Source organism: Salmo salar, chromosome ssa10, assembly GCF_905237065.1.
Source record: "Salmo salar chromosome ssa10, Ssal_v3.1, whole genome shotgun sequence".
NCBI classification, from domain to species: Eukaryota; Metazoa; Chordata; class Actinopteri; order Salmoniformes; family Salmonidae; genus Salmo; species Salmo salar.
The window spans coordinates 32,488,258-32,511,344 of record NC_059451.1 but is presented as its reverse complement, the minus strand read 5'-3'; the positions used below and the strand labels follow the sequence as shown (position 1 = coordinate 32,511,344).

General features: G+C 45.5%; 1 protein-coding gene across 29 annotated transcripts in view; it reads left to right on the top strand.

Moving 5' to 3' along the window:
- The window catches only part of fryl (furry homolog, like), a 90,454-nt gene that overhangs the window by 37,175 nt on the left and 30,192 nt on the right, over nt 1-23,087 (top strand). For 18 of the 29 annotated variants that reach the window (XM_014122950.2, XM_014122957.2, XM_014122955.2 and 15 more), the window contains 34 exons: nt 4,799-5,001; nt 5,867-5,920; nt 7,099-7,238; nt 7,329-7,425; nt 7,776-7,855; nt 8,326-8,406; nt 8,561-8,729; nt 10,668-10,760; nt 11,037-11,135; nt 11,334-11,435; nt 12,926-12,970; nt 16,199-16,302; nt 16,549-16,657; nt 16,778-16,864; nt 16,986-17,157; nt 17,370-17,502; nt 17,585-17,692; nt 17,852-18,074; nt 18,260-18,439; nt 18,554-18,640; nt 18,708-18,976; nt 19,367-19,574; nt 19,748-19,872; nt 20,069-20,126; nt 20,235-20,326; nt 20,464-20,636; nt 20,739-20,899; nt 20,997-21,107; nt 21,351-21,505; nt 21,619-21,718; nt 21,827-21,995; nt 22,195-22,460; nt 22,548-22,688; nt 22,803-22,974. In XM_014122950.2, the coding sequence (XP_013978425.2) occupies nt 4,882-5,001; nt 5,867-5,920; nt 7,099-7,238; nt 7,329-7,425; nt 7,776-7,855; nt 8,326-8,406; nt 8,561-8,729; nt 10,668-10,760; nt 11,037-11,135; nt 11,334-11,435; nt 12,926-12,970; nt 16,199-16,302; nt 16,549-16,657; nt 16,778-16,864; nt 16,986-17,157; nt 17,370-17,502; nt 17,585-17,692; nt 17,852-18,074; nt 18,260-18,439; nt 18,554-18,640; nt 18,708-18,976; nt 19,367-19,574; nt 19,748-19,872; nt 20,069-20,126; nt 20,235-20,326; nt 20,464-20,636; nt 20,739-20,899; nt 20,997-21,107; nt 21,351-21,505; nt 21,619-21,718; nt 21,827-21,995; nt 22,195-22,460; nt 22,548-22,688; nt 22,803-22,974 (4,483 nt within the window). In that variant the 5' untranslated portion in view covers nt 4,799-4,881. Of the gene's footprint in view, nt 1-1,320; nt 1,445-4,798; nt 5,002-5,866; nt 5,921-7,098; nt 7,239-7,328; nt 7,426-7,775; nt 7,856-8,325; nt 8,407-8,560; nt 8,730-10,667; nt 10,761-11,036; nt 11,136-11,333; nt 11,436-12,925; nt 12,971-16,198; nt 16,303-16,548; nt 16,658-16,777; nt 16,865-16,985; nt 17,158-17,369; nt 17,503-17,584; nt 17,693-17,851; nt 18,075-18,259; nt 18,440-18,553; nt 18,641-18,707; nt 18,977-19,366; nt 19,575-19,747; nt 19,873-20,068; nt 20,127-20,234; nt 20,327-20,463; nt 20,637-20,738; nt 20,900-20,996; nt 21,108-21,350; nt 21,506-21,618; nt 21,719-21,826; nt 21,996-22,194; nt 22,461-22,547; nt 22,689-22,802; nt 22,975-23,087 lie in introns of all 29 variants that reach the window. The other 11 variants (XM_014122951.2, XM_014122953.2, XM_014122952.2 and 8 more) reach the window with 3 other exon arrangements.

Genomic DNA, 23,087 nt, shown 5'->3' with positions numbered 1-23,087 from the left:
TAATTGTATTTGAGACAAAGCCTGTTCATTGTTAAAATAGGCCTATGTTTCCTCAAATGAATATTCTTGCAAGTATTCTAATACTAACGTCCATTCGGATATTCTAATTACCATGCCTATCCCCAGAAGGGAGAGATGTTGCACGTCACAAATGACTCCCCATTGAGAGAGGGGGAAGATGGGCAGAGCAGGGCAGAGACCTGGCCAGGGAAAGGATGCCTTGCATGTTTTTCTTCACCCTGTTGTTGAGTGGAAATGCACAACAATGTTTGTTCCTAATTTCTGTGAGCCAGGCAGTCAGCAGCCCAGCTGGCCCAAGGCGAGAGGGAGAGCGAGAAGGGGAGGGAGAGAATTAGAGTGAAGGGAGAAGAGCGAGGGAGGCTGAGGCCACAGGACAGTCATTGGCTGTAGGGAGTTGGCTATGTGACATCATCAGGGGAGAAAGGGGGTGTTGGTGGAACACGGTAAACAAAGAGGGAATGTTTGAAAGGCTCTGTGCTGCAGAACAACATTTTAACTACGCACAACTGATGCACCCCAAAATTATACCCCCATTCACCCCAACACTGTGCTGTCCCCGACTCTGAATCCTTTTACATACAGCACTGTGTCTATGTTGGCTGCGGTGCCGCTGCGCTTGCTGAACCATTAGAAATGTCCAATTTCTGTTTGTTCTGCTAATAACGGTGCCACCTCTAGCTCTTTGTGGCTGTTACTGTACCAGTGGACTAACTTGTGTGGCTGCTAATTAAAATACCACCCAACTCTGAAACAAAAACACTTTAGTTCGAGCCTATTACGCAACCATCTGAGTTAAGCCTAAGCTGTGTGTCTGTTTGTTCAGTAGGGTTTAAATGGGGGCGTTGCTGGGTGTTAACATCTTTCCTCCTCTTCTGAAAAACTCCTACATTTTTACTGCGTGCCATTTTACTCCTTGCTATTGTTTGAAGTTTTGGGAACACATTAGTGTTCCCATGGTTACAGGAAGAAACAGTAATATGTTTCCTGGGAGGAGGAAGGTCGGGGGTCAGCTGACGAGTGGCTGTCCGTCCCAGAGTCCCCTCTTTCCTGGCAGAGCAGACTGTGTTCGAGTCCAGCAGCAAACAGGCCGTTGGTCTGTTTATAACCTTCAGAATGGGAAGCTTTCTTTCCCACCATCCTGTGTGTATTCTATCAGTTTGTGTGTTAAAGGTTGTCTGTGTTGGCACAAGCTGTCCTGGTATGTCAGTGAATGTTCAGTGTTGCTCCATGTTTTATTGATGGACACAGGAGAGGATTCTGTTTTGAATGATGTGGTTGTTTGTTTTCACCTGTTTCTAGGGAAACCATCAGCACAGATCAAATGAAGGCTTAACGAATGGACACCATGGGTATATTCACTATTTAAACGTGCATGTACCAACCATCCACAAGCTCCCACATGCACACACTCCTCTCTCTTGAGGTGAGTTTCTATGCTGACCCCTTTAGGTATATGTTACAGGAAGCTTGTGTAAATATTGAGAGCTTCTGTGCACAGATTCACCTTTCTGCATCCAGCCGAGTGTGTTTTAACTGTATATCACTTCTCTCTTTCTGCTGTGGTGTGATCACCTGACCTTAATATTCATCTTTACATAACTGTGTGTGAATCTGAGATGATATTGTTGCTCTTAGTCTGTTCAGTGGGTTTTAGGGGTGTAGTCCAGTGAGGCCCATGCTAAATAACTTTTATCCAACTCAGAATTTTCAAGATGTCCTCATGGCTTGCAGTTAGTTTGGCGATTTGCTAATGAAATCAAGCTACGACTAGGGTATAGGCTAGGAATGTGTTCATTTTTTTCACTGTGCACCAACTGACATACTAGCATAGCTCCTCTTTGAGGTTGATTTTTCTATCTGCTTGGATTATAGCTGACCCCTGACCTCGTCATGTGAGGGTTGGTCTCTGACTAAGGCTGTGACGGTCTCTGTTATAACTGTTCGAATAGCCAAAGTGCATCTGACCTAGGGCTGACCCCATTTAGTTCACAGGTCGATTGTTTGGTCAAGAGGCTCTTGGTCGGCCAAGATTAATTTTTTTGTGGAGCAGTGGCAAATATATGTAAAAGATGATGGCACACGAGACAAGTCTGATTAACATCTGTCTGAGTGGACTAGTCCATTGCTGAGGCTGCGGGGATGGCACACCAGTAGGCAATTTACCATTTATTCCCATTTATAATCTACAATGCTTGTTTGGTTGTGGTCATTTCTGTTAATGCATTCAATATATTATTATTACAGTCTTACAGTTGTCATTGTTGGAGTGGACACGTTGTTTGCAGAGAGCACAACCTAGGCTATACTGTGAGGAAAAAGTTTTGGTTTATTTCATTCCATTTAGGAGATTAAAGTTTGTTTTGAGCGCTCCTGTCAATCTTGATTAAGCATATAGGAGTAGGACTAGTCTACCTGGCCTCCGTGCAAATGTAGACTTCTAAATGTGTCCATTTGGGGATCTGATACTATTTCTGATTGTCTTAACTCACCATCACCGTGGAGCTTCTCAAATGTTTTCTTCACCTCAAACTGTAAGTTAACAAAGTCTGTTTTTACATTGAGGAACTATTGTCAATTTGAAAAACCTTTCCAGCTCTCTCCCTTTCAATTACCACTAAGCATGAAAGGGGGAGAAAATTGCATGCTCTGCTCCGGTGGAAACGTCATAAAATAGGCCTGCCTGATTTCTTCTTATCCATTGTGCAAAACAGCATACAGCTGTCTGTCTGCAGCTCAATGGCAAGGGGAAACTCTTGAGTACCCAGAATATGTTATACAATGTTGCAAGTTTGCTCGGAGGAGCTTCAGGCTGGACCAAGTTAATACAATAGTTGATACGATCTTTCAAGTTCCTTGCAGACAGGCCATGCATAGCCAATGTGATTGACAGGATATTTATTTTCATCAGGATATTTCCTACCTGCAGGCTGCAATGTTTTTATTTGTTGGCTTTATGTAGGATTTTTTTACATATTGGCAATTGCAATAAAAGTTGCTTTTAAATTTAATTTAGACATTGATTTTGAGACATTTTATTTTTTTATTTCACCTTTATTTAACCAGGTAGGCTAGTTGAGAACAAGTTCTCATTTACAACTGCGACCTGGCCAAGATAAAGCAAAGCACTGCGACACAAACAACAACAGAGTTACACATGGAATAAACAAGCGTACAGTCAATAACACAATAGAAAAAAAGAAAGTCAATATACAGTGTGTGCAAATGGCATGAGGAGGTAAGGTAATAAATAGGCCATAGTGGCGAAGTAATTAGAGTTTAGCAAATTAACACTGGAGTGATAGATGAGCAGATGATGATGTGCAAGTAGAAATACTGGTGTGCAAAAGAGCAGAAAAGTAAATAAAAACAATATGGGGATGAGGAAGGTAGATTGGATGGGCTATTTACAGCTGCAGCGATCGGTTAGCTGCTCAGATAGCGGATGTTTAAAGTTAGTGAGGGAGATATGTCGCCAACTTCAGAGATTTCTGTAATTCGTTCCAGTCATTGGCAGCAGAGAACTGGAAGGAAAGGCGGCCAAAGGAGGTGTTGGCTTTTGGGATGTTCAGTGAGATATACCTGCTGGAGCGCGTGCTACGAGTGGGTGTTATCGTGACCAGTGAGCTGAGATAAGGCAGAGCTTTACCTAGCATCGACTTATAGATGACCTGGAGCTAGTGGGTCTGGCGACGAATATGTGGTGAGGGCCAGCCGACTAGAGCATACAGGTCGCAGTGGTGGGTGGTATAAGGGGCTTTGGTAACAAAACGGATGGCACTGTGATAGACTGCATCCAGTTTGCTGAGTAGAGTATTGAAAGCTATTTTGTAAATTACATCATCGAGGATCGGTAGGATAGTCAGTTTTACTAGGGTATGTTTGGCGGCGTGAGTGAAGGAGGGTTTGTTGCGAAATAGCTAGCCGATTCTAGATTTAATTTTGGATTGGAGATGTTTAATATGAGTCTGGAAGGAGAGCTTACAGTCTAACCAGACACCTAGGTATTTGTAGTTGTCCACATATTCTAAGTCAGAACCGTCCAGGGTAGTGATGCTGGACTGGCGGGCTGTTGCAGGCAGCTAACGGTTGAAAAGCATGCATTTGGTTTTACTAGCATTTTAAGAGCAGTTGGAGGCCATGGAAGGAGTGTTGCATGGCGTTGAAGCTCGTCTGGAGGTTAGTTAACACAGTGTCCAAAGAAGGGCCAGAAGTATACAGAATGGTGTCGTCTGTGTAGAGGTGGATCAGAGAATCACCCTGATCATATCAATCATATGAAGACTTTATTATAAATGAAATGAAACTGTTCTAGGAAAATGTGCATATGAAAATCATAACTGACACTCAGATCAGTAGAAATGGTTGAATAACTTGGCACTCCAAATGGAAAAGGTTGTCGACCACTGGTGTAGCGAATTACCGGTTAACTTCATGAGCGTAACAGCAGAAAATGTGAAGGCCAGCAACAACAGGAAGGTCGGGAACATGTTTATTTCTTCTGGTTAGACTATATTTATTTCTGGCTCCCTCTTTAGTAATTTGTGTGTTCATTTTTAATCGCAGTGCATATCATCAGACAAGCTCAGTAGCCTACATATAGTTGATTTTATTCAAAACATAGGGTTTGTCTACATATAGAAAAATAATTAAGTAAAAAAATTTGACCAATTGATTGGTCGAAAGAACAGACTACTTTCGGGTCGACCAAGATAAAAAAAATTGTCGGGGACAGTCCTAATCTGACCTCGGTCCTCTCCCTCTCTCTCCCTCCCTGCAGCCTCAGCCCCTGTCAACAGCCTGAGTAGACGCCGCGCCCCCTCCGTGGCCCCCCTGACTTGGGAGAAGCGCAACGCCGCCGCCATGTCGAGCATCATCATCGACCCCGAGCTCAAGCCCGGGGAGTTTGTCATCAAGAGCCTTTTTGCTGAGTTTGCTGTGCTGGCTGAGAAGAAGATTGAGGTGGTGATGGCCGAACCGCTGGTGAGTTGCTGTGATCCGAGAGGCAGGGGGGACGCAAGTAAGACCAAATCAACCCCTAGCCCTGAATCCTAGGCACTTGACTGAAATAAATGATTAGGTGTAAGCAATATTCTGACTAATATTACCATATGCTATTACCTTTCAGATCTACATGAAGTGCCAAGTTGTAGGGGCTAGCCTAGCGGTTGATTTGGAATGAAACGCTATTAGCTCACTAGCCCTGTCCTGAGTTCCTAGGTCCTGGTTGCTACATAGCATTATTTGGCTTAAAGGCCAAAGAGGTTACAGGTCAAATGTTTCTAGTGACTGCCTGTATTCATTCTGTAAACAGACTTCTCCTTAAACTTAGAGGGGTGTGTGTGTGTGCGCATGTGCACAGGCCTGTGTGGGTGTGAAAAATGAGACACATGCATTCCAGTGTGATTTCCCAGAATGGGGGGATGTTATTTTCTTGGAATAGTGAGCTTTTTTTTACTCATATCAAGACTCCGTGGGAGGTACAATCCCTTGCCCTCGCTAGGGGCTGCTGGGAGGGTGTGTGTTTGGAAGGGGGAGTAAACATGTCATTAAATGCCACCCCTCCTCCCCTCCCCTCTGGACCACTCTCTCCCTCCATTCAGCTCTCCATTCATCTCTATTCATCTCCCCGAGTGCTCCCCTCTTCTGCTGCCACCTCCTCTGTCTCTCACCCCTTTGTTTCCTCTCCCTGGTTGGTGTTTGTCCAGTGGTCAGCTATCTCCTCTCCTGTTTCACCTGGCCCCACATCCACTGGTCTGCTGATATGAATGACGTAGGGGTCCTATTATATTTTTCTATTGAGTACTTACTTGACTGACAGCCCTGTTTCTGTCTTTCTTTCCCTCAGGAGAAACTCTTGTCCCGATCCCTCCAGAGAGGGGAAGATGCACAATTTGATCAGGTGAGTTCTAGTGTGTGTGTGTGTGTGTGTGTGTGCACATGCATTGTTATTATGTACTCTCTCCCCCACCTCCCATCCATACAGTAGTTGAATTCCCCCGCTTCACCCAATCAATCCCCACTCAATGGCCCATCCATCCGTCCCTCATCTCTGACTGGTGCCTGCAGAACTCTGAACAATGGAGCTGCTGCAGAGTGCTTTGTTCAGCACAACACAAAGCCAATGAGGATATGGTGCTATAGATCCTGCTGCCTCCATTGTGACTGAGTGCGGTAGGACGAGCATACAGGGAGCGGGAGCAGAATCGCTGTGTCATCCTTAGCAGTGAATCAGTGTTGGGTGCTGGAGCCTGTCCGCCTGGCGCCGGGAGGGCACAGAGAGCAGTTGCATAACTCTCCCTCCCAGCATCCATTACCCAGCACCCTCAGCACACCACACTGTCCTTCAACACACACATACAATTCAGACACACGCCATTCATTGTGTAGAAGACTACTTACTGTATCCCACTGCAGATTGACTGACTGTAAAAACTATACACTTGACATGCATAGCTTGACTTTTTGTTTGCTCTGGTGCATGTAGTTGAAGAAGAAACATATTTATTGCTAGCATTATGGCAATATACCCCTACCATTTTTAGTCTGCAAAGGTGATGTTAATAGATAATACATTCACAGTATGAGGTTGCAATTCTGATGATCAAAGTGCTGATGAGGTGTTTCTAACAGAGCCTGTTTGTTGGTCGGCCCACATTCTGACTGTATAGCACTGCAGAGCCCTGTGCTATGGCGGGTTTAGCGCTAGCCGCTCAACAGGATAGGACCTCACTGTGCTCGACATGTCATCAAACACCGCACTTACAGTCCCAATCAATACATCCTGTTCTCTATTGTATGTCACCCAGTGATTCGGTCCCCCCCCCCGCTCCACTTCTTCCTAGATATTCTTCCCAATCCCTGCATCCTCTTTTCTCCTCATCTCTCCTTACAGTGGAGCCTTTTACATCAAATATAGAACCTCAGTATGTGTGTAATATTGGTGCTTAAGATGATTGTTCTGGTGAGGATTTGTTTGTATTGTTCATGTTTTATGTACATTCTCATGATGCTGGATGGATGTTTTACCTGTAAGCTGTAATAACTAGCTATTGTAATGTGTATGTGTTCTTTTCACAGTTAATAAGCTCTATGAGCTCCGTAGCGGAACACTGTTTGCCCTCCCTGCTGCGTACACTCTTTGACTGGTACCGGCGGCAGAGTGGCACTGAGGATGAGTCTTATGAGTACAGACCTCGCTCCAGCACCAAGTCCAAAGGGTACGATACTCCTCCTAATCTGCTCATCCCTCTCTCCTGTCCTCCCCTCACCTCCCACAATCTGTCCTAACGCTCTCTCTCTCTCTCTAGGGATGAACAGCATCGGGATAAAGACTACCTATTGGAGCGGAGGGACTTAGCCATAGATTTCATATTCTGTTTAGTTTCAGTAGAAGTTTTAAAACAGGTGAGTCCTGTGTAACATTACTTCTGCCTGTTTGTTTGTTTGTTTGTTTGTCTGGTCTGTGTCTGGTCTGTTAGATGAGTCCTCTTCCTCAGTGTGGTGGACAGCATGCACTGTCACTGCAATGCCAGCATACCAAGGCATACCGAGCTGTCATCCTGAACCTACAGCATCTAGACCGACCCCAGACTATCCAGATCCAAACCACTCTCTCTTAGAACAAACCTTCAGTGATCTCAGGGTTTGGTTGTCCTTGGCTCCAACAGGGAGGATGGTAGTAAAGGGAGAGAGACAGCATGAAGGAAGTGTTGATGTGCCTAATATGATGTGATGTTTTCATGTTTACGTCACAGATTCCTCTTCACCCCGTGCCAGATACTTTAGTACATGAAGTTCTGAACCTGGCATTCAAGCACTTTAAACACAAAGAGGGGTGAGTGTAAACAAACACACACACCATTAATATACATACTATACTATAGTCTAGCACACAGAATATTCCAGAGGGCTTTTGGCTATGCAGTTGATTCACTCATTACTTTATGGGTGTTTGAATAGACTGTTTTTTATGACCAATGTGTGACTTTATGGTCTGTCCACATATTAATGTCACTTAAAGAAAAGACAATCGCCACTTGTTAGACAACTTGAGTAAACCTTCACTCAGCTGCTTCAACCCTACAGTATGCAGCTACATGCTTGGGGTTTTACAGAGATGGATGTTTGATCGGCCATAACTTTTATCACACTGTTTGGGATGATATTACCTTTAATGGGTTTGTTTGTTCAGCTGCTCCTCAGCAGGTCTGATATTTCACGGTCAGTGTCTTCATACCCTGTGTTAACAAATCATGAGAGCTGTTTCTGAGTGTGAGTGGATCATGGATGTGTTCTGATTGGCAGGTGCTCTGGCCCCAACACTGGCAATGTGCACATCATCGCAGACCTGTATGCTGAGGTCATCGGAGTACTCACACAGTCAAAGTAAGCGTTTTCTCCTTAGATTGTTCCTAGTTCAAGTCATCTTAACACAGTCCAAATAACTCAACATGTCACTCCTATTACTCCTAAACTATATATTAAAAACGAGCCCGCTCCTTATGGAAGACTTAGTCAAAATGTGTGTGTGTGTCTCCAGGTTCCAGGCGGTGCGTAAGAAGTTCATCACGGAGCTGAAGGAGCTGAGGCAGAAGGAGCAGAGCCCCTACGTGGTCCAGAGCATCATCAGCCTCATCATGGGCATGAAGTTCTTCAGGGTCAAGATGTACCCCGTGGAGGACTTCGAGGCCTCCTTCCAGTTCATGCAGGTCAGTTATCCTGGGTAGAGCACACCTTGGCAAACCGTACCTAAATAAGACAATAAGCATTTGTTATTGGACAAGTTCAGGTAGTCCCTCCCTGTTTCAAAACCTCATTTTTAGTGAATATAACCCTGACGTGTCCAAGCAACAGGCGTGTATCTAGTCTATTTGATGCCCAGACTGTACAGTACTGTATATCTGATTGTCTGAGTGGCTGCGTATAGGGATTTAATGGCTCTCTGCTGAACTACACCCAGAATGGATGTTTTACTGCAGCCACTTTGTTTGAGCTCAGCAGCTCTCTGTAGCAGAGCCTCATAAAGCCAGATGAGTAACGATCAGATAGCAGATCACTGTGCCAAGAGCACTGAACGGAGCAAGGCCTTTTCGTTAAGCTCAATACGGCAGTAAAAAGCTCACTCAATATGACAACAACAACAAGCCCTGATTTCCCAGCATGCTGATGGAACATGTTGGGTATTCTGCCGTAGTTTATTTGTGCCACCACATTCCCTTTACGTCTGTTGGTTTCTGCCCATATGTGACAAACTGTTGCATGGTCTATTGTTTTTCCCTTTGTCTATTTGGTTTGTTTATGTACAGTGAGGGGGGAAAAAGTATTTGATCCCCTGCTGATTTTGTACGTTTGCCCACTAACAAAGAAATGATCAGTCTATAATTTTAATGGTAGGTTTATTTGAACAGTGAGAGACAGAATAACAACAACAAAAATCCAGATGTCCAGCATGTCAGAAATGTTATAAATTGATTTGCATTTTAATGAGGGAAATAAGTATTTGACCCCTCTGCAAAACATGACTTAGTACTTGGTGGCAAAACCCTTGTTGGCAATCACAGAGGTCAGACGTTTCTTGTCGTTGGCCACCATGTTTGCACACATCTCAGGAGGGATTTTGTCCCACTCCTCTTTGCAGATCTTCTCCGAGTCATTAAGGTTTCGAGGCTGACGTTTGGCAACTCGAACCTTCAGCTCCCTCCACAGATTTTCTATGGGATTAAGGTCTGGAGACTGGCTAGGCCACTCCAGGACCTTAATGTGCTTCTTCTTGAGCCACTCCTTTGTTGCCTTGGCCTGTGTGTTTTGGGTCATTGTCATGCTGGAATACCCATCCACGACCCATTTTCAATGCCCTGGCTGAGGGAAGGAGGTTCTCACCCAAGATTTGACGGTACATGGCCCCGTCCATCGTCCCTTTGATGCGGGGAAGTTGTCCTGTCCCCTTAGCAGAGAAACACCCCCAAAGCCTAATGTTTCATTTTTACATTTTTTACATTTTAGTCATTTTAACAGACGCTCTTATCCAGAGCGACTTACAGTAGTGAATGCATACATTTCATTTTCATTTCACCTCCATGTTTGATGGTGGGGATGGTGTTCTTGGGGTCATAGGCAGCATTCCTCCTCCTCCAAACACGGCGAGTTGAGTTGATGCCAAAGAGCTCCATTTTGGTCTCATCTGACCACAACACTTTCACCCAGTTGTCCTCTGAATCATTCAGATGTTCATTGGCAAACTTCAGACGGGCATGTATATGTGCTTTCTTGAGTAGGGGGACCTTGCGGGCGCTGCAGGATTTCAGTCCTTCACAGCACTCCCTTTAAGAGTGTGCTCCTAATCTCAGCTCGTTACCTGTATAAAAGACACCTGGGAGCCACAAATCTTTCTGATTGAGAGGGGGTCAAATACTTATTTCCCTCATTAAAATGCAAATCAATTTATAAAATTTTTGACATGTTTTTCTGGATTTTTTTGTTGTTATTCTGTCTCTCACTGTTCAAATAAACCTACGATTAAAATTATAGACTGGTCATTTCTTTGTCAGTGGGCAAACGTACAAAATCAGCAGGGGATCAAATACTTTTTTCCCCCACTGTATGTGTCACTGTTGTCATCCATGTTGGTATGCGTCTGTGTTCCTCAGGAGTGTGCCCAGTATTTCCTGGAGGTGAAGGATAAGGACATAAAGCATGCATTGGCTGGCCTGTTTGTTGAGATCCTCATCCCTGTTGCTGCTGTGAGTACCACCCAAACGACAACACAAAACATGGGAAGTTAATAGTAGGATAGAGCCTTTCTGTATAAGAGATTCCTCTGTGTTAGCTTCCATAAAAAGCACCTTCGATTGGCTAATGTCATTGGATGCATCTGAAATGGCACCTGATTCCCTATATATGGCCCCTGGTGAAAAGTAGTGCACTATTTAGGGATTAGGGTACCATTTCGGTCGCACATATTGAATGAGCTTAGTGGTGACACCTTCCTTCCTTCCTCGCTCCTTCCCTCCCTGCAGGCGGTCAAGAATGAAGTCAATGTGCCGTGCCTCAAGAACTTTGTGGAGATGCTCTACCAGACAACCTTTGACCTTAGCTCCAGAAAGAAGCACTCTTTGGTAACGTCTCTTTTCTCACACTATTATCTGGACCTTCCCTCCCACTTCTCTCTGCTATGTCTCGTTTCCCTCTTTTTATGACATCAACTTGTTAACTCTTAATCTCCTCACACCATCTCCCTCTTTCCCACTTCTCTCTCTTTCTCCTCTCGTTTCCTTCCCCTCTCTTTTGTGGTTGACGTGTGTTCTCTCTTTCAGGCTCTGTATCCTCTGGTGACGTGCCTGCTGTGTGTCAGTCAGAAGCTGTTCTTCCTCAATAACTGGCACATCTTCCTCACAAACTGCCTCTCTCACCTGAAGGTACACAGCACAATCACCTAAACCAGTTACCTAACTCCTAGTATACTGGCCTATGAAGGAAAATGCAGACTTCCATGCCAATTTCACATTTAATAGGACACTTAGTTTTATATTTTAAAGCCAGTGGATTCCCTAATGTTTAAAAGTGGGACATGTAATTGAGTATAATTTTCTAAAGACTGTATTATGAAAATAGATGATCTACTATCCTTTAGGCAGTAGTAAGTGCTATGAGCCTCCTTTGAAAAATATTCAAGATGTTTATTACATACCAAGTTGTATCATTTATCACTGTTACTATGACTGAAACCTTACTGCTCTAGCATAATGTTCTTCACCAGGTATGTTGTTAATTGTCATAGTGAGACGTTAGATATCCCCTGCACACCACAACTCCATGAGGTGTTTTTGGTTTAAAGGGTGTGCCTTAACGATCATATTTTCCTCCTCCCCTGTCCGACAACCCCCCGCAAACCAATCACAAACCGATCAAGCCAATCAATCATGCTCCTCTCCTGTACCGTCCTCAAGCTAATTCAGCCGAGATGTGTTGTGTGAATGTCTCCTCTCTCCTCAACTCTGAATTGATTCCATGGTGGACATGAGCTATAATTCCCTTTGCTCTTGTGGTGGTGATTCTATGATGACTCTTTTGTTGAACTTACTCTGATCACAGTCATGTGGTGATTCAGTTGCTTTTGATTCCCTGTGAGAGATTAGATTCCCTTTGATTCCATAGTTTTTAATTAACCCCCTAAGCCTATTTGGTGCTTATGTAAGCTCCCTTGTTTTTGTGGTGGAACCATGATTCTGGTGGAGATTTGTTTGAGTGTGTGATTTAGCTCTTATTGTCCACTGGGCCATTTTAACCCTGTCCTTGTTTTGATGATCAGTTCAAATGCTGGTTTAAATCCATTCAGTTTTGTGCCTTAAGGAGATCAAAACTCAATGGGTTAAAATGATACCTTTGGTACAGTGTATCAGACTAGTACCTGCTCAGATTTCTGAGCCTAGTAGATTGTGTGTTATATTTTTCCTACCTGGTCTCCTTTCACTGTCCCTGTCCTCGCACGATCTACTTACGTTTTACTCGCTTCACCTTGGCCTGCTTTGTGTTTTCTCCCTTACCTGTCAATTTCACTTGCCTTCGATTGCACATCTTTCATTTCTTCACTTTCAAAAAGTATGTTGAAATGTAAACAATTTCATTTGGGCTATATTAGTCTTTATAGAACATTGATGAATTCTTTTATGTGTCAATGTTACTTTTGCATTTCATACTTTGCATCTTACTTCTGTGTCTAATATGAGACTGATTCAAGTGGATCGAAGTCAGTTAGGAGGGAGTTCGTTTATTTTTTTGTCGCCCTTGTCATTTTTGTGTTTCTATTATATTTTGTCGCTCTGTTCTCTTTAACCTGCATGTCTACCTCCCCACATCCTCACACTCAGTGTCTCCTGTCGTTTTCTCACGTTTTCACTCGCTCCAGATGCCGTCTAACAACAGCATCCGAAAGCAGATTGAGACACTGCAGGTGAGTTTGTCTGGTGTCTGTATGGTGGCATGACACCATCCAAGAGGTCATCTGACCTCGTCCTGGAGGTCAGAGAGGATGCAGCTACTAAGCCAGGGGCAACGAGGCTCTGGAGTCTGATAGTCCTCTTAAAGTGGAACTTATTGAGTGAAGATTACAGAGAAAGTAGTGGTTGGACACTTGGCTATTAGCCACACATTTCTTTGAGATGCAATGTTGGCTTGTGCTTTGCTGCTTTGTCTTTACCGGTGGTTTATGGCTTTGCTGTTTTGTGTGTGTGTGTGTGTGTGTGTGTGTGTGTGTGTGTGTGTGTGTGTGTTGTAGTAGTGGTTAGAGCATCGCGCTGGTGCATCAAGCGGACACACATTCTCAGATACCTACCTTACTCCTTGAGGGGTTTGAAGCCAGTTACAAGGAATGGGTTGTTGGTAGATCTGAGGACTCGTTCCAAATGGATTTTGTAGTTTATTTTTGGAGACCCATAGAGTACTGCAGCATTTTGTGTGCTGTAATAGTCCCGAGTTACACCCAATTCTCTTATCATTGGTGTTAACATGCTGCTGTGTGTGGCACCCTCGCAGCTCCATGGCCCACTGATGGGTGGGAAGGTTATTGCAGAAAGAATCCTTTGTATGGCTGTCAGCTGTGTTGATATTGGAGCGAATGTTGTGTGCATGGATTTGATGGGCAGCACTGTGTAATTGCACCTTTAGTCACAGATTTTTGGGAATGCTCAGCTGTACAAACATTCCCTGGAGGTTGGAACATCAAAAACTACAGCTAGCATAACATAATCAAAAACTACAGCTAGCATAACATAATCAAAAACTACAGCTAGCATAACATAATCACAAACTACAGCTAGCATAACATAATCACAAACTACAGCTAGCGTAACATAATCACAAACTACAGCTAGCGTAACATAATCACAAACTACAGCTAGCGTAACATAATCACAAACTACAGCTAGCGTAACATAATCACAAACTACAGCTAGCGTAACATAATCACAAACTACAGCTAGCGTAACATAATCACAAACTACAGCTAGCGTAACATAATCACAAACTACAGCTAGCGTAACATACATCACAAACTACAGCTAGCGTAGCATGCATCACAAACTACAGCTCGCGTAGCATGCATCACAAACTACAGCTCGCGTAGCATGCATCACAAACTACAGCTCGCGTAGCATGCATCACAAACTACAGCTCGCGTAACATGCATCACAAACGACACTTACAGTTGAAGTGGGAAGTTTACATACACCTTAACCAAATACATTTAAACTCAGTTTAGCACAATTCCTGACATTTAATCCTAGTAAAAATTCCCTGTCTTAGGTCAGTTAGGATCACCACTTTATTTTAAGAATGTGAAATGTCAGAATAATAGTAGAGTGATTTATTTCAGCTTTTATTTCTTTCATCACATTCCCAGTGGGTCAGAAGTTTACATACACTCAATTAGTATTTGGTAGCATTGCCTTTCAATTGTTTAACTTGGGTCAAATGTTTCGGGTAGCCTTCCACAAGCTTCCCACAATAAGTTGGGTGAATTTTGGCCCATTCCTCCTGACAGACCTGGTGTAACTGGGTCAGGTTTGTAGGCCTCCTTGCTCGCACATGCTTTTTCAGTTCAGCCAACAAACTTTCCATAGGATTGAGGTCAGGGCTTTGTGATGGCCATTCCAATACCTTGACTTTGTTGTCCTTAAGCCGTTTTGCCACAACTTTGGAAGTATGCTTGGGGTCATTGTCCATTTGGAAGACCCATTTGCGACCAAGCTTTAACTTCCTCACTGATGTCTTGAGATGTTGCTTCAATATATCCACATAATTTTCCTACCTCATGATGCCATCTGTTTTGTGAAGTGCACCAATCCTTCCTGCAGCAAAGCACCCCCACAACATGATGCTGCCACCCCATGCTTCACGGTTGGGATGGTGTTCTTCAGCTTGCAAGCCTCCCCCTTTTTCCTCCAAACATTACAATGGTCATTATGGTCAAACAGTTCTATTTTTGTTTCGTCAGACCAGAGGACATTTCTCCAAAAAGTACGATCTTTGTCCCCATGTGCAGTTGCAAACCGTAGTCTGGCTTTTTTATGGCGGTTTTGGAGCAGTGGCTTCTTCCTTGCTGAACGGCCTTTCAGGTTATGTCGATATAGAACTCGTTTTACTGTGGATATAGATGCTTTTGTACCCGTTTCCTCCAGCATCTTCACAAGGTCCTTTGCTGCTGTTCTGGGATTGATTTGTACTTTTCGCACCAATGTACGTTCATCTCTAGGAGACAGAACGCATCTCCTTCCTGAGCGGTATGACGGCTGTGTGGTCCCATGGTATTTATACTTGCGTACTATTGTTTGTACAGATTAACGTGGTACCTTCAGGCATTTGGAAATTGCTACCAAGGATGAACCAGACTTGTGGAGGTCTAGAATTTTATTCTGAGGTCTTGGCTGATTTCTTTTGATTTTCCCATGATGTCAAGCAAAGAGGCACTGAGTTTGAAGGTAGGCCTTGAAATACATCCACAGGTACACCTCAAATTGACTCAAATGATGTCAATTAGCCTATCAGAAGCTTCTAAAGCCATGACATCATTTTCTGTAATTTTCCAAGCTGTTAAAAGGCACAGTCAACTTAGTGTATCTAAACTTATGGAATTAAACCCACTGGAATTGTGATACAGTGAAATAATCTGTCTAAACAATTCTTGGAAAAATTACTTGTGTCATGCACAAAGTAGATGTCCTAACCGACTTGCCAAAACTATAGTTTGTTGACAAGAAATTTGTGAAGTGGTTGAAAAACGAGTTTTAATGACTCCAACGTAAGTGTATGTAAACTTCCGACTTCAACTGTAGCATAACATGCGTCACAAACTACAGCTAGCATAACATGCTGTACATTTATACATAGGCAGAGTCACTCTTGAACAAATGTATTTTTTGGCAAGCTTAAGTCATTTCAACAATCTCATACATCAGTAGTTTATTTTAGATCTAAAGTAGACTCATCAAATCACAGTTCGGACATCTCAAACATCTCTATAAATGAAACGGGCCGTATAAATTGCATAATTCCGTACAGTAGATCTAAGTGAATGGTTTGTGTGTCAGATCCCTGCTTATGTGGCATGCCCCACACCAGACTTGAATCTGTCACAGTGAGAAGACAGGTGGGTGAAGAAAGTTTTCTGTCTCTGGCCCTTTAGAACAAAGATCCCAAAATGTCCCGTGTGGCACTGGAGTCACTCTACAGACTGCTGTGGGTCTACATCATCAGGATCAAGTGTGAGAGCAACACCGTCACACAGAGGTCAGTACCAGCCCGGACAGAACAGGCTGTGGGCCCACTCCACACCATCTCTGCATGAACTGACACTGTGAAATGAAAGTCATCCAGACAGCACCTAAATCACCATATAGAACAAAGCAAGTGCCCACATCTCTCCTTTAGCAGAACCAGAATTAGAATTCTATCTACACTCAGAACTGGTCTAGTCTACAGTCTCCTCGGTGAACATCCCAGTTTAACCCTTGAATCTTCTCCTGTTTGCTGCAGCCGGCTGCTTAGCATCGTTTCAGCGCTTTTCCCCAAAGGCTCCCGTAGCGTGGTGCCCCGTGACACGCCCCTCAATATCTTCGTCAAGATCATCCAGTTTATAGCTCAGGTATGTCTTATGAGGCCATGCTGGAGTAGTGATTCCCGTATAATTCCTCTAAACGGCAGGTAGTGGCTTGTGTCTTACCTATGATTAGTGATTATTGGTTTGTTGTGGCTCATTTCACAGGAAAGGCTGGATTTTGCTATGAAGGAGATCATTTATGACCTCCTGTGTGTGGGCAAATCTCACAAGACATTCACCATCAATCCAGAAGTAAGAGATAGCCGAGAGACATTAATGATCCAATCATACGCTCATTGTGATTGCACTCTTCATTCTCTGACCGTCCCTTCCTGCCTCTATCTCGCTCATGCTCTCTTGCTGTCTCTCTTAGAGGATGAATATTGGCCTGAGGGCCTTCCTGGTGATAGCTGACAGTTTGCAGCAGAAAGACGGGGAGCCGCCCATGCCCACCACAGGGGCCATCATGCCCTCAGGAAACACCCTGCGGATCAAGAAGATCTTCCTCGCCACCACCCTCACTGACGAGGAGGCCAAGGTCATCGGTAGGTCACCACCTCTGAGCTCCTTTCCCGTCACAACGGGCTATATCACTCCGATATGACTAGCTTTGTTGCTAACTCCGGCAATTTTACATTGATGTTGATTGTCCTCTCTCCCTGTCAAATTCATTTCTCAAATAAATTAATAAGCTTATGGTAGTGGGTCATTTTAGGGTGAAATGTGTAGTGTGAGCGTAATGTGTGTGTGTGTGTAGGCATGTCACTGTACTACCCAGCAGTGAGGAAGGCCCTGGACAACATGCTGCGTCACCTGGACAAGGAGGTGGGGCGCTCCATGAGCATGACCAACGTCCAGATGTCCAATAAGGAGCCTGAGGACATGATCACGTAAGTGCCTCTCTGACTTAAAACATATGTGACCCATAACATGAGTGTCCTTTACATGTTTTTTAACTGTGTTGCGTTGCAGGGGGGAAAGGAAGCCGAAGATTGATCTATTCCGTACGTGTGTGGCGGCCATCCCCAGGCTGATCCCAGATGGCATGAGCAGACAGGACCTGATCGAGCTGCTGGCCAAGTAACGACCCCACTCCTTCACATGCACCACCTCTGTCTGGGACTAATTGATGAACAAAGCAATGGGGCTTTTATTTTCAGCATCACTAGGAAGGACTTCAAAAGCTGTGTCTTTAAAAAGCTCTGTGATTGTTTGACCCCTGTGTGCTCTCCTCCTCAGGCTGACCATCCACATGGACGAGGAGCTGCGTGGCCTGGCCTTCACCACCCTGCAGGCCCTGATGGTGGACTTCCCAGAGTGGAGGGAGGACGTGCTCTCTGGCTTTGTCTACTTCATTGTGCGTGAGGTCACTGACATTCACCCCACGCTGCTGGACAACGCCATCAAGATGCTGCTGCAGCTCATCAGCCAGTGGAGGCAGGCAGTCCAGACCAGCAACAAGGTGGGTGGAGAGTGGATAGCTATAGCATCTCTTTTTGTCCTGCTATATTTTGGTCTGCTCTGTGTGTTTTTAACTCTGTACAGGGAAGGGTCTGGAACTCCTTGCTCTGTACTGTAGTAGTTGGGTTATTGTGTATTTTGACTTGGGTTTGTGTAAGAAAGTAACTCTGTGTGTGTGTGCTCCAGCAGGGCCCTGGCAGCGGGCCGTCTCTGCCCCTGGAACGCTCTCCTCTGTGGGGGGTGCTGCACGTGGTGGAGGGCCTGGCACTGGTGGTGCTGTGCAGCTGCCGCCCTGCCACCCGGAGGCTGGCTGTTAATGTCCTCAAAGAGGTCCGAGCCCTGCACACCGCTCTGGGCATCGCCAAGGTAACTACCAACTCGCTGATAGACTGGGATCTAAAAGTGACAAAAATGAGATGCAGTGTTTCTCAAGTTAGGTGCAAGAGACTCACATTCATGGTTTCTGTCTGTCGCTCTCAGGGAGATGAGGAGTTGGCCATAGATGTGATGGACAGACAAAGTGCCTCTGTGCTGGAGAGCTTCATCCATCTCACAGGAGCTGACCAGGTAAGAATGGCAAAGCTGTTGTTTAATACAGCGCACACACACCCTGACCCTCCCCTCTCCCCTGCAGACCAACCTGCTATACTGCCCCAGTGGTATCGACCTGCAGACGCTGGCAGACTGGAGCTCATCTCCCATCAGCCACCAATTTGATGTGGTCAGCCCATCGCACATCTGGGTGTTTGCCCACGTGACGCAGGGCCAGGACCCCTGGGTCATCAGCCTGTCCAGCTACCTGCGCCAGGAGCACCTGCCCAAGCACTGCCCCACCGCACTCAACTACGCCTGGATGTTCGCCTACACGCGCCTGCAGCTGCTCTCTCCACAAGTGGATATCAAGTATGTCTCTAGGCCTTTCTCTGTTAATGTGGTGTGTGTGTGTGTGTGTGTGTGTGTGTGTGTGTGTGTGTGTGTGTGTGTGTTACATTTGAGGTCGTTAAAAAGCACTTAGAATGGATGTGGTTGCAGTCTGCTCATTAGAGTGCTGGATGATGTCACCGTTTGGTCTATGGGGATCGTACGGTGAACACCATCACTGGAGCCTCGGCGTGTGATTGTGGGTAACATCATTCTAATAGATCTAGCTCTCAGCTGTTTATGGATATGAGCCCCGTGAAGACGACAGTTGCTGCCGGTCTTTTATAATGTGTGTATGTGGCACACATGGATATTATTTCAGTAACATTCTAATACCACCTGCCTGTTATTGTTTGACCTGTGCCCCTGCAGCAGCCCTATAAATGCTAAGAAGCTGAACAGCCTGAGCAGCAGTGGTGACTCGTACGTGGGCCTGTGGAGGAACTATCTGATCCTCTGTTGTAGCTCCGCCACTTCCTCCCCCAACTCCTCCTCTTCCTCCACCTCTGGCTCCATCCGCTGCTCCCCGCCTGAGACGCTGGCGTCCACGCCAGACAGCGGCTACAGCTACGACTCAAAGGTCAGAGGGCATGACCCCGCAGTGACCAACTATCTCCCAAACATGTAAACGTTTTGCAAAGTTTTACGTCGGTGCTGTCAATGATATTCCTATGCCATGTTTATTTCCTTTAGTTATAGATTTAAAAATGATTTGAGTTGTCATATCGATTTGTGACCTTTGTGTGTATCCAGATTATTGGCACTCCGTCCCCCTCGTCCCTGTTCAAACACGTTGTCCCGATGATGCGCTCTGAGAGCATGGACATCACAGAGTCTCTTGTCCTGGGGTTTGGCAGGACCAGCCCCGTGGCCTTCAGGTGAGGGAGCTGCCCTGTGTCTATGTGGCTGGTAGTCATGTTTTTTGTTGTTTGAGTTGCCTGGTTGAATTTGCAAATTTTGATATTGCCTAGTTTAGGGTTATTTGGTTAGTAGGTACAGTATGTAATGGGTAAGTAAGTGTGTGTGGGCATGTATGAGTGTTTGCCCAGTAGTTTAACTTCTATTGTCTTTCAGAGAGTTGATAGAGGAACTGAACCCCATCATTAAGGAGGCTCTGGAGAGGAGACCTGAGGTGGGTGCAGCTCACTGACCACTCACATCTCAGTCATGTATCTAACATCAAAACACTGTACTACCTACAACACTCACCCTGCTCAGTAGTGACTCTTCTCTGTTGCAGAACATGAAGCGACGCAGGCGTCGTGACATCTTGAGGGTCCAGCTGGTCCGGATCTTTGAGCTGCTGGCTGATGCTGGTGTCATCAGTCAGACGTCAGTGGAAACCATGCCAGATGCCCTAATAGAGATAGAACTACATATGGTTATAGAGTATAGTATCCTAGTAAAGAATCATGGACCTTCCATCTTTGAATTTACTGACCCCTATCGTGTACCCCCTGTGTGTGCAGGGCAAGTGGAGGTCTGGACGGGGAGAGTCACTCTCTGAACTCAGTACTGTTGGAGTATGTGGATCTGACGAGACAGCTGCTAGAGGCTGAGAACGACAAAGACTCAGACACACTGAAGGACATCCGTTGCCACTTCAGTGCTCTGGTGGCCAACATCATTCAGAACGTCCCAGGTACTACACACAAATACTACAAACTGTACAATTCTGTATATGTGTGTGTGTTGTCGGTATTTGTTAGACATCTGTGTGTGTGTGTGTGTGTATTCCCACCAGTGCACCAGAGGAGGACCATCTTCCCCCAGCAGTCTCTAAGACACAGTCTGTTCATGTTGTTCAGCCACTGGGCTGGGCCCTTCAGCATCATGTTCACCCCACTGGACCGGTACAGTGACCGCAACATGCAGATCAACCGACACCAGTACTGTGCTCTCAAGGTACAACCAGCTGTTCACACGCACTCTAAACACTATACACACGTCTGAGTCAGGATGTGGTGAATGTTTGTCTACTGTGGGTGTGTTTACCTTGTAGGCCATGTCTGCAGTGTTGTGCTGTGGTCCAGTGGCTGATAACGTTGGCCTCTCCTCTGACGGTTATCTCTACAAGTGGCTGGACAACATCCTGGACTCTCAGGACAGGAAAGTAAGAGGCCTTATACACTGCAGCCTCACTGCTGCGCTTAAACTATCCCTTTATTACCAGCTACTGTCCTTCATCTGATTTGATTGTAAAACAGTATAAGACTAAAACTTTCACGGTTTAATTATTTAGTGGTGCGGATGAAGGAAAGGAAATGGCTTGACTCTTGTGGTGCCTCACTGAGTGCAGTGTATATTAAGGGCTTGTGCTGATGGTCCCTGATGGTGTCTTGGTCTTCCCCTGCAGGTGCACCAGTTGGGCTGTGAAGCGGTGATGCTGCTGTTGGAGCTGAACCCAGACCAGAGTAACCTGATGTTCTGGGCTGTGGACCGCTGCTACACTGGCTCACGGCGCGTGGCTTCCGGCTGCTTCAGGGCCATCGCCAACGTCTTTCACAACAGGCACGTCCGGATTTATTTCGCCGATTTTATAGTGCATGTTTGTTTTTCTGTGTGTTAACTGAAATGCTGTAATCCATAATCTTCTAATGTGATTGATATCGTATGGTCTACAGGGATTACCAGTTTGACACTGTGGTGCTACTGAATCTGATCCTGTTCAAGGCGGCTGATTCATCCAGAGATATCTATGAGGTGGCCATGCAGCTGCTGCAGGTTCGTGTGACACATTCCTGGACACCATGTTTATTTACTGCTCTGTGTCAGCTGGTTTTAGTCCAGTATGTACTTAATGGGATTTTTCTCTGTGTGGTGGTTCCCCAGATCTTGGAGCCCAAGCTCTTCCGTTACGCTCATAAACTGGAGATCCAGAGAACAGATGGGATCCTGAGCCCTCCCTCCCCGCTGCCACACCTCTACTCCGTCTCCTACTACCAGCTGTCTGAGGAGCTGGCCAGGACATACCCAGAGCTCACCCTGCCCATCTTCTCAGGTCTGCACCGTTACACATCACACACTGTCACATAGTCATCTGTCTCATTAGGCTAATCTTAAATGCCATCCTGGTTCAAGTAGTCCTCTATAAGGGGAATGGTCTGTCTTTTGAGATTCTGGTCTGTAGCCATATCTTTGGCATTTGGTACAGATTTGACGTGTTATTGATGTGGTGACGGTGCTGTTTTCTACCCCAGAGGTGAGCCAGCGTATCCAGACAGCACACCCTGGTGGTCGCCAGGTGATGCTGCACTACCTCCTGCCCTGGATGAACAACGTGGAGCTGGTGGACTTAAAGCCATCGCCACGGCGACATGACGAGACCCCCATCTGTGAGGATGAGGAGGACGCCCACGAGCGTGATATGATGGTCAACAGCCGCCGTTGGCTCCGAGGGGAGGGCTGGGGCTCCCCGCACGCCACCACCATGGTGCTCAACAACCTCATGTACATGACTGCCAAGGTACGACCGCAACCTACCACACACATGACATTTACTCTGTTGCTGATAAATGGTAGAGTTTCAACTGTATTGCTCTTGTGTATGCAGTACGGGGATGAGTTTGCGTGGTCAGAGATAGAGAACGTGTGGACCACCCTGGCAGACAGCTGGCCAAAGAACCTGAAGATCATCCTGCATTTCCTCATCAGCATGTCAGGGGTCAACAGTGAGCCCAGCTTCCTGCCCTATGTAAGTCCAGTTTACACACACTATCCTCTCTCCCTCATCACACACCTCGCATATCCAATAATTATTCAGTCACCTGAAATGTTTGTTAAAACGTGTGTGTGTGTGTGTCCTCAGGTGAAGCGGGTGGTGGTGTACCTGGGCAGGGATAAGACTATGCAGCTGCTGGAGGAGCTGATGTGTGAGCTGGACCTGACAGACCCAGTGAGCTCTGCTGTCACTCACATGGACAACCCTCCCTACTACCGCATCACCTCCAGCTACAAGATCCCCTCCGTCACCTCAGCAGGTATATATCACACTGTCCACTGTCTTCGAAACATGTACCTCCTCTTTTTTATAGCCTACTGTCCTGTGATACAAAACACAGATGCTTGATGTTTCTAGGGTACTTATTCCCCT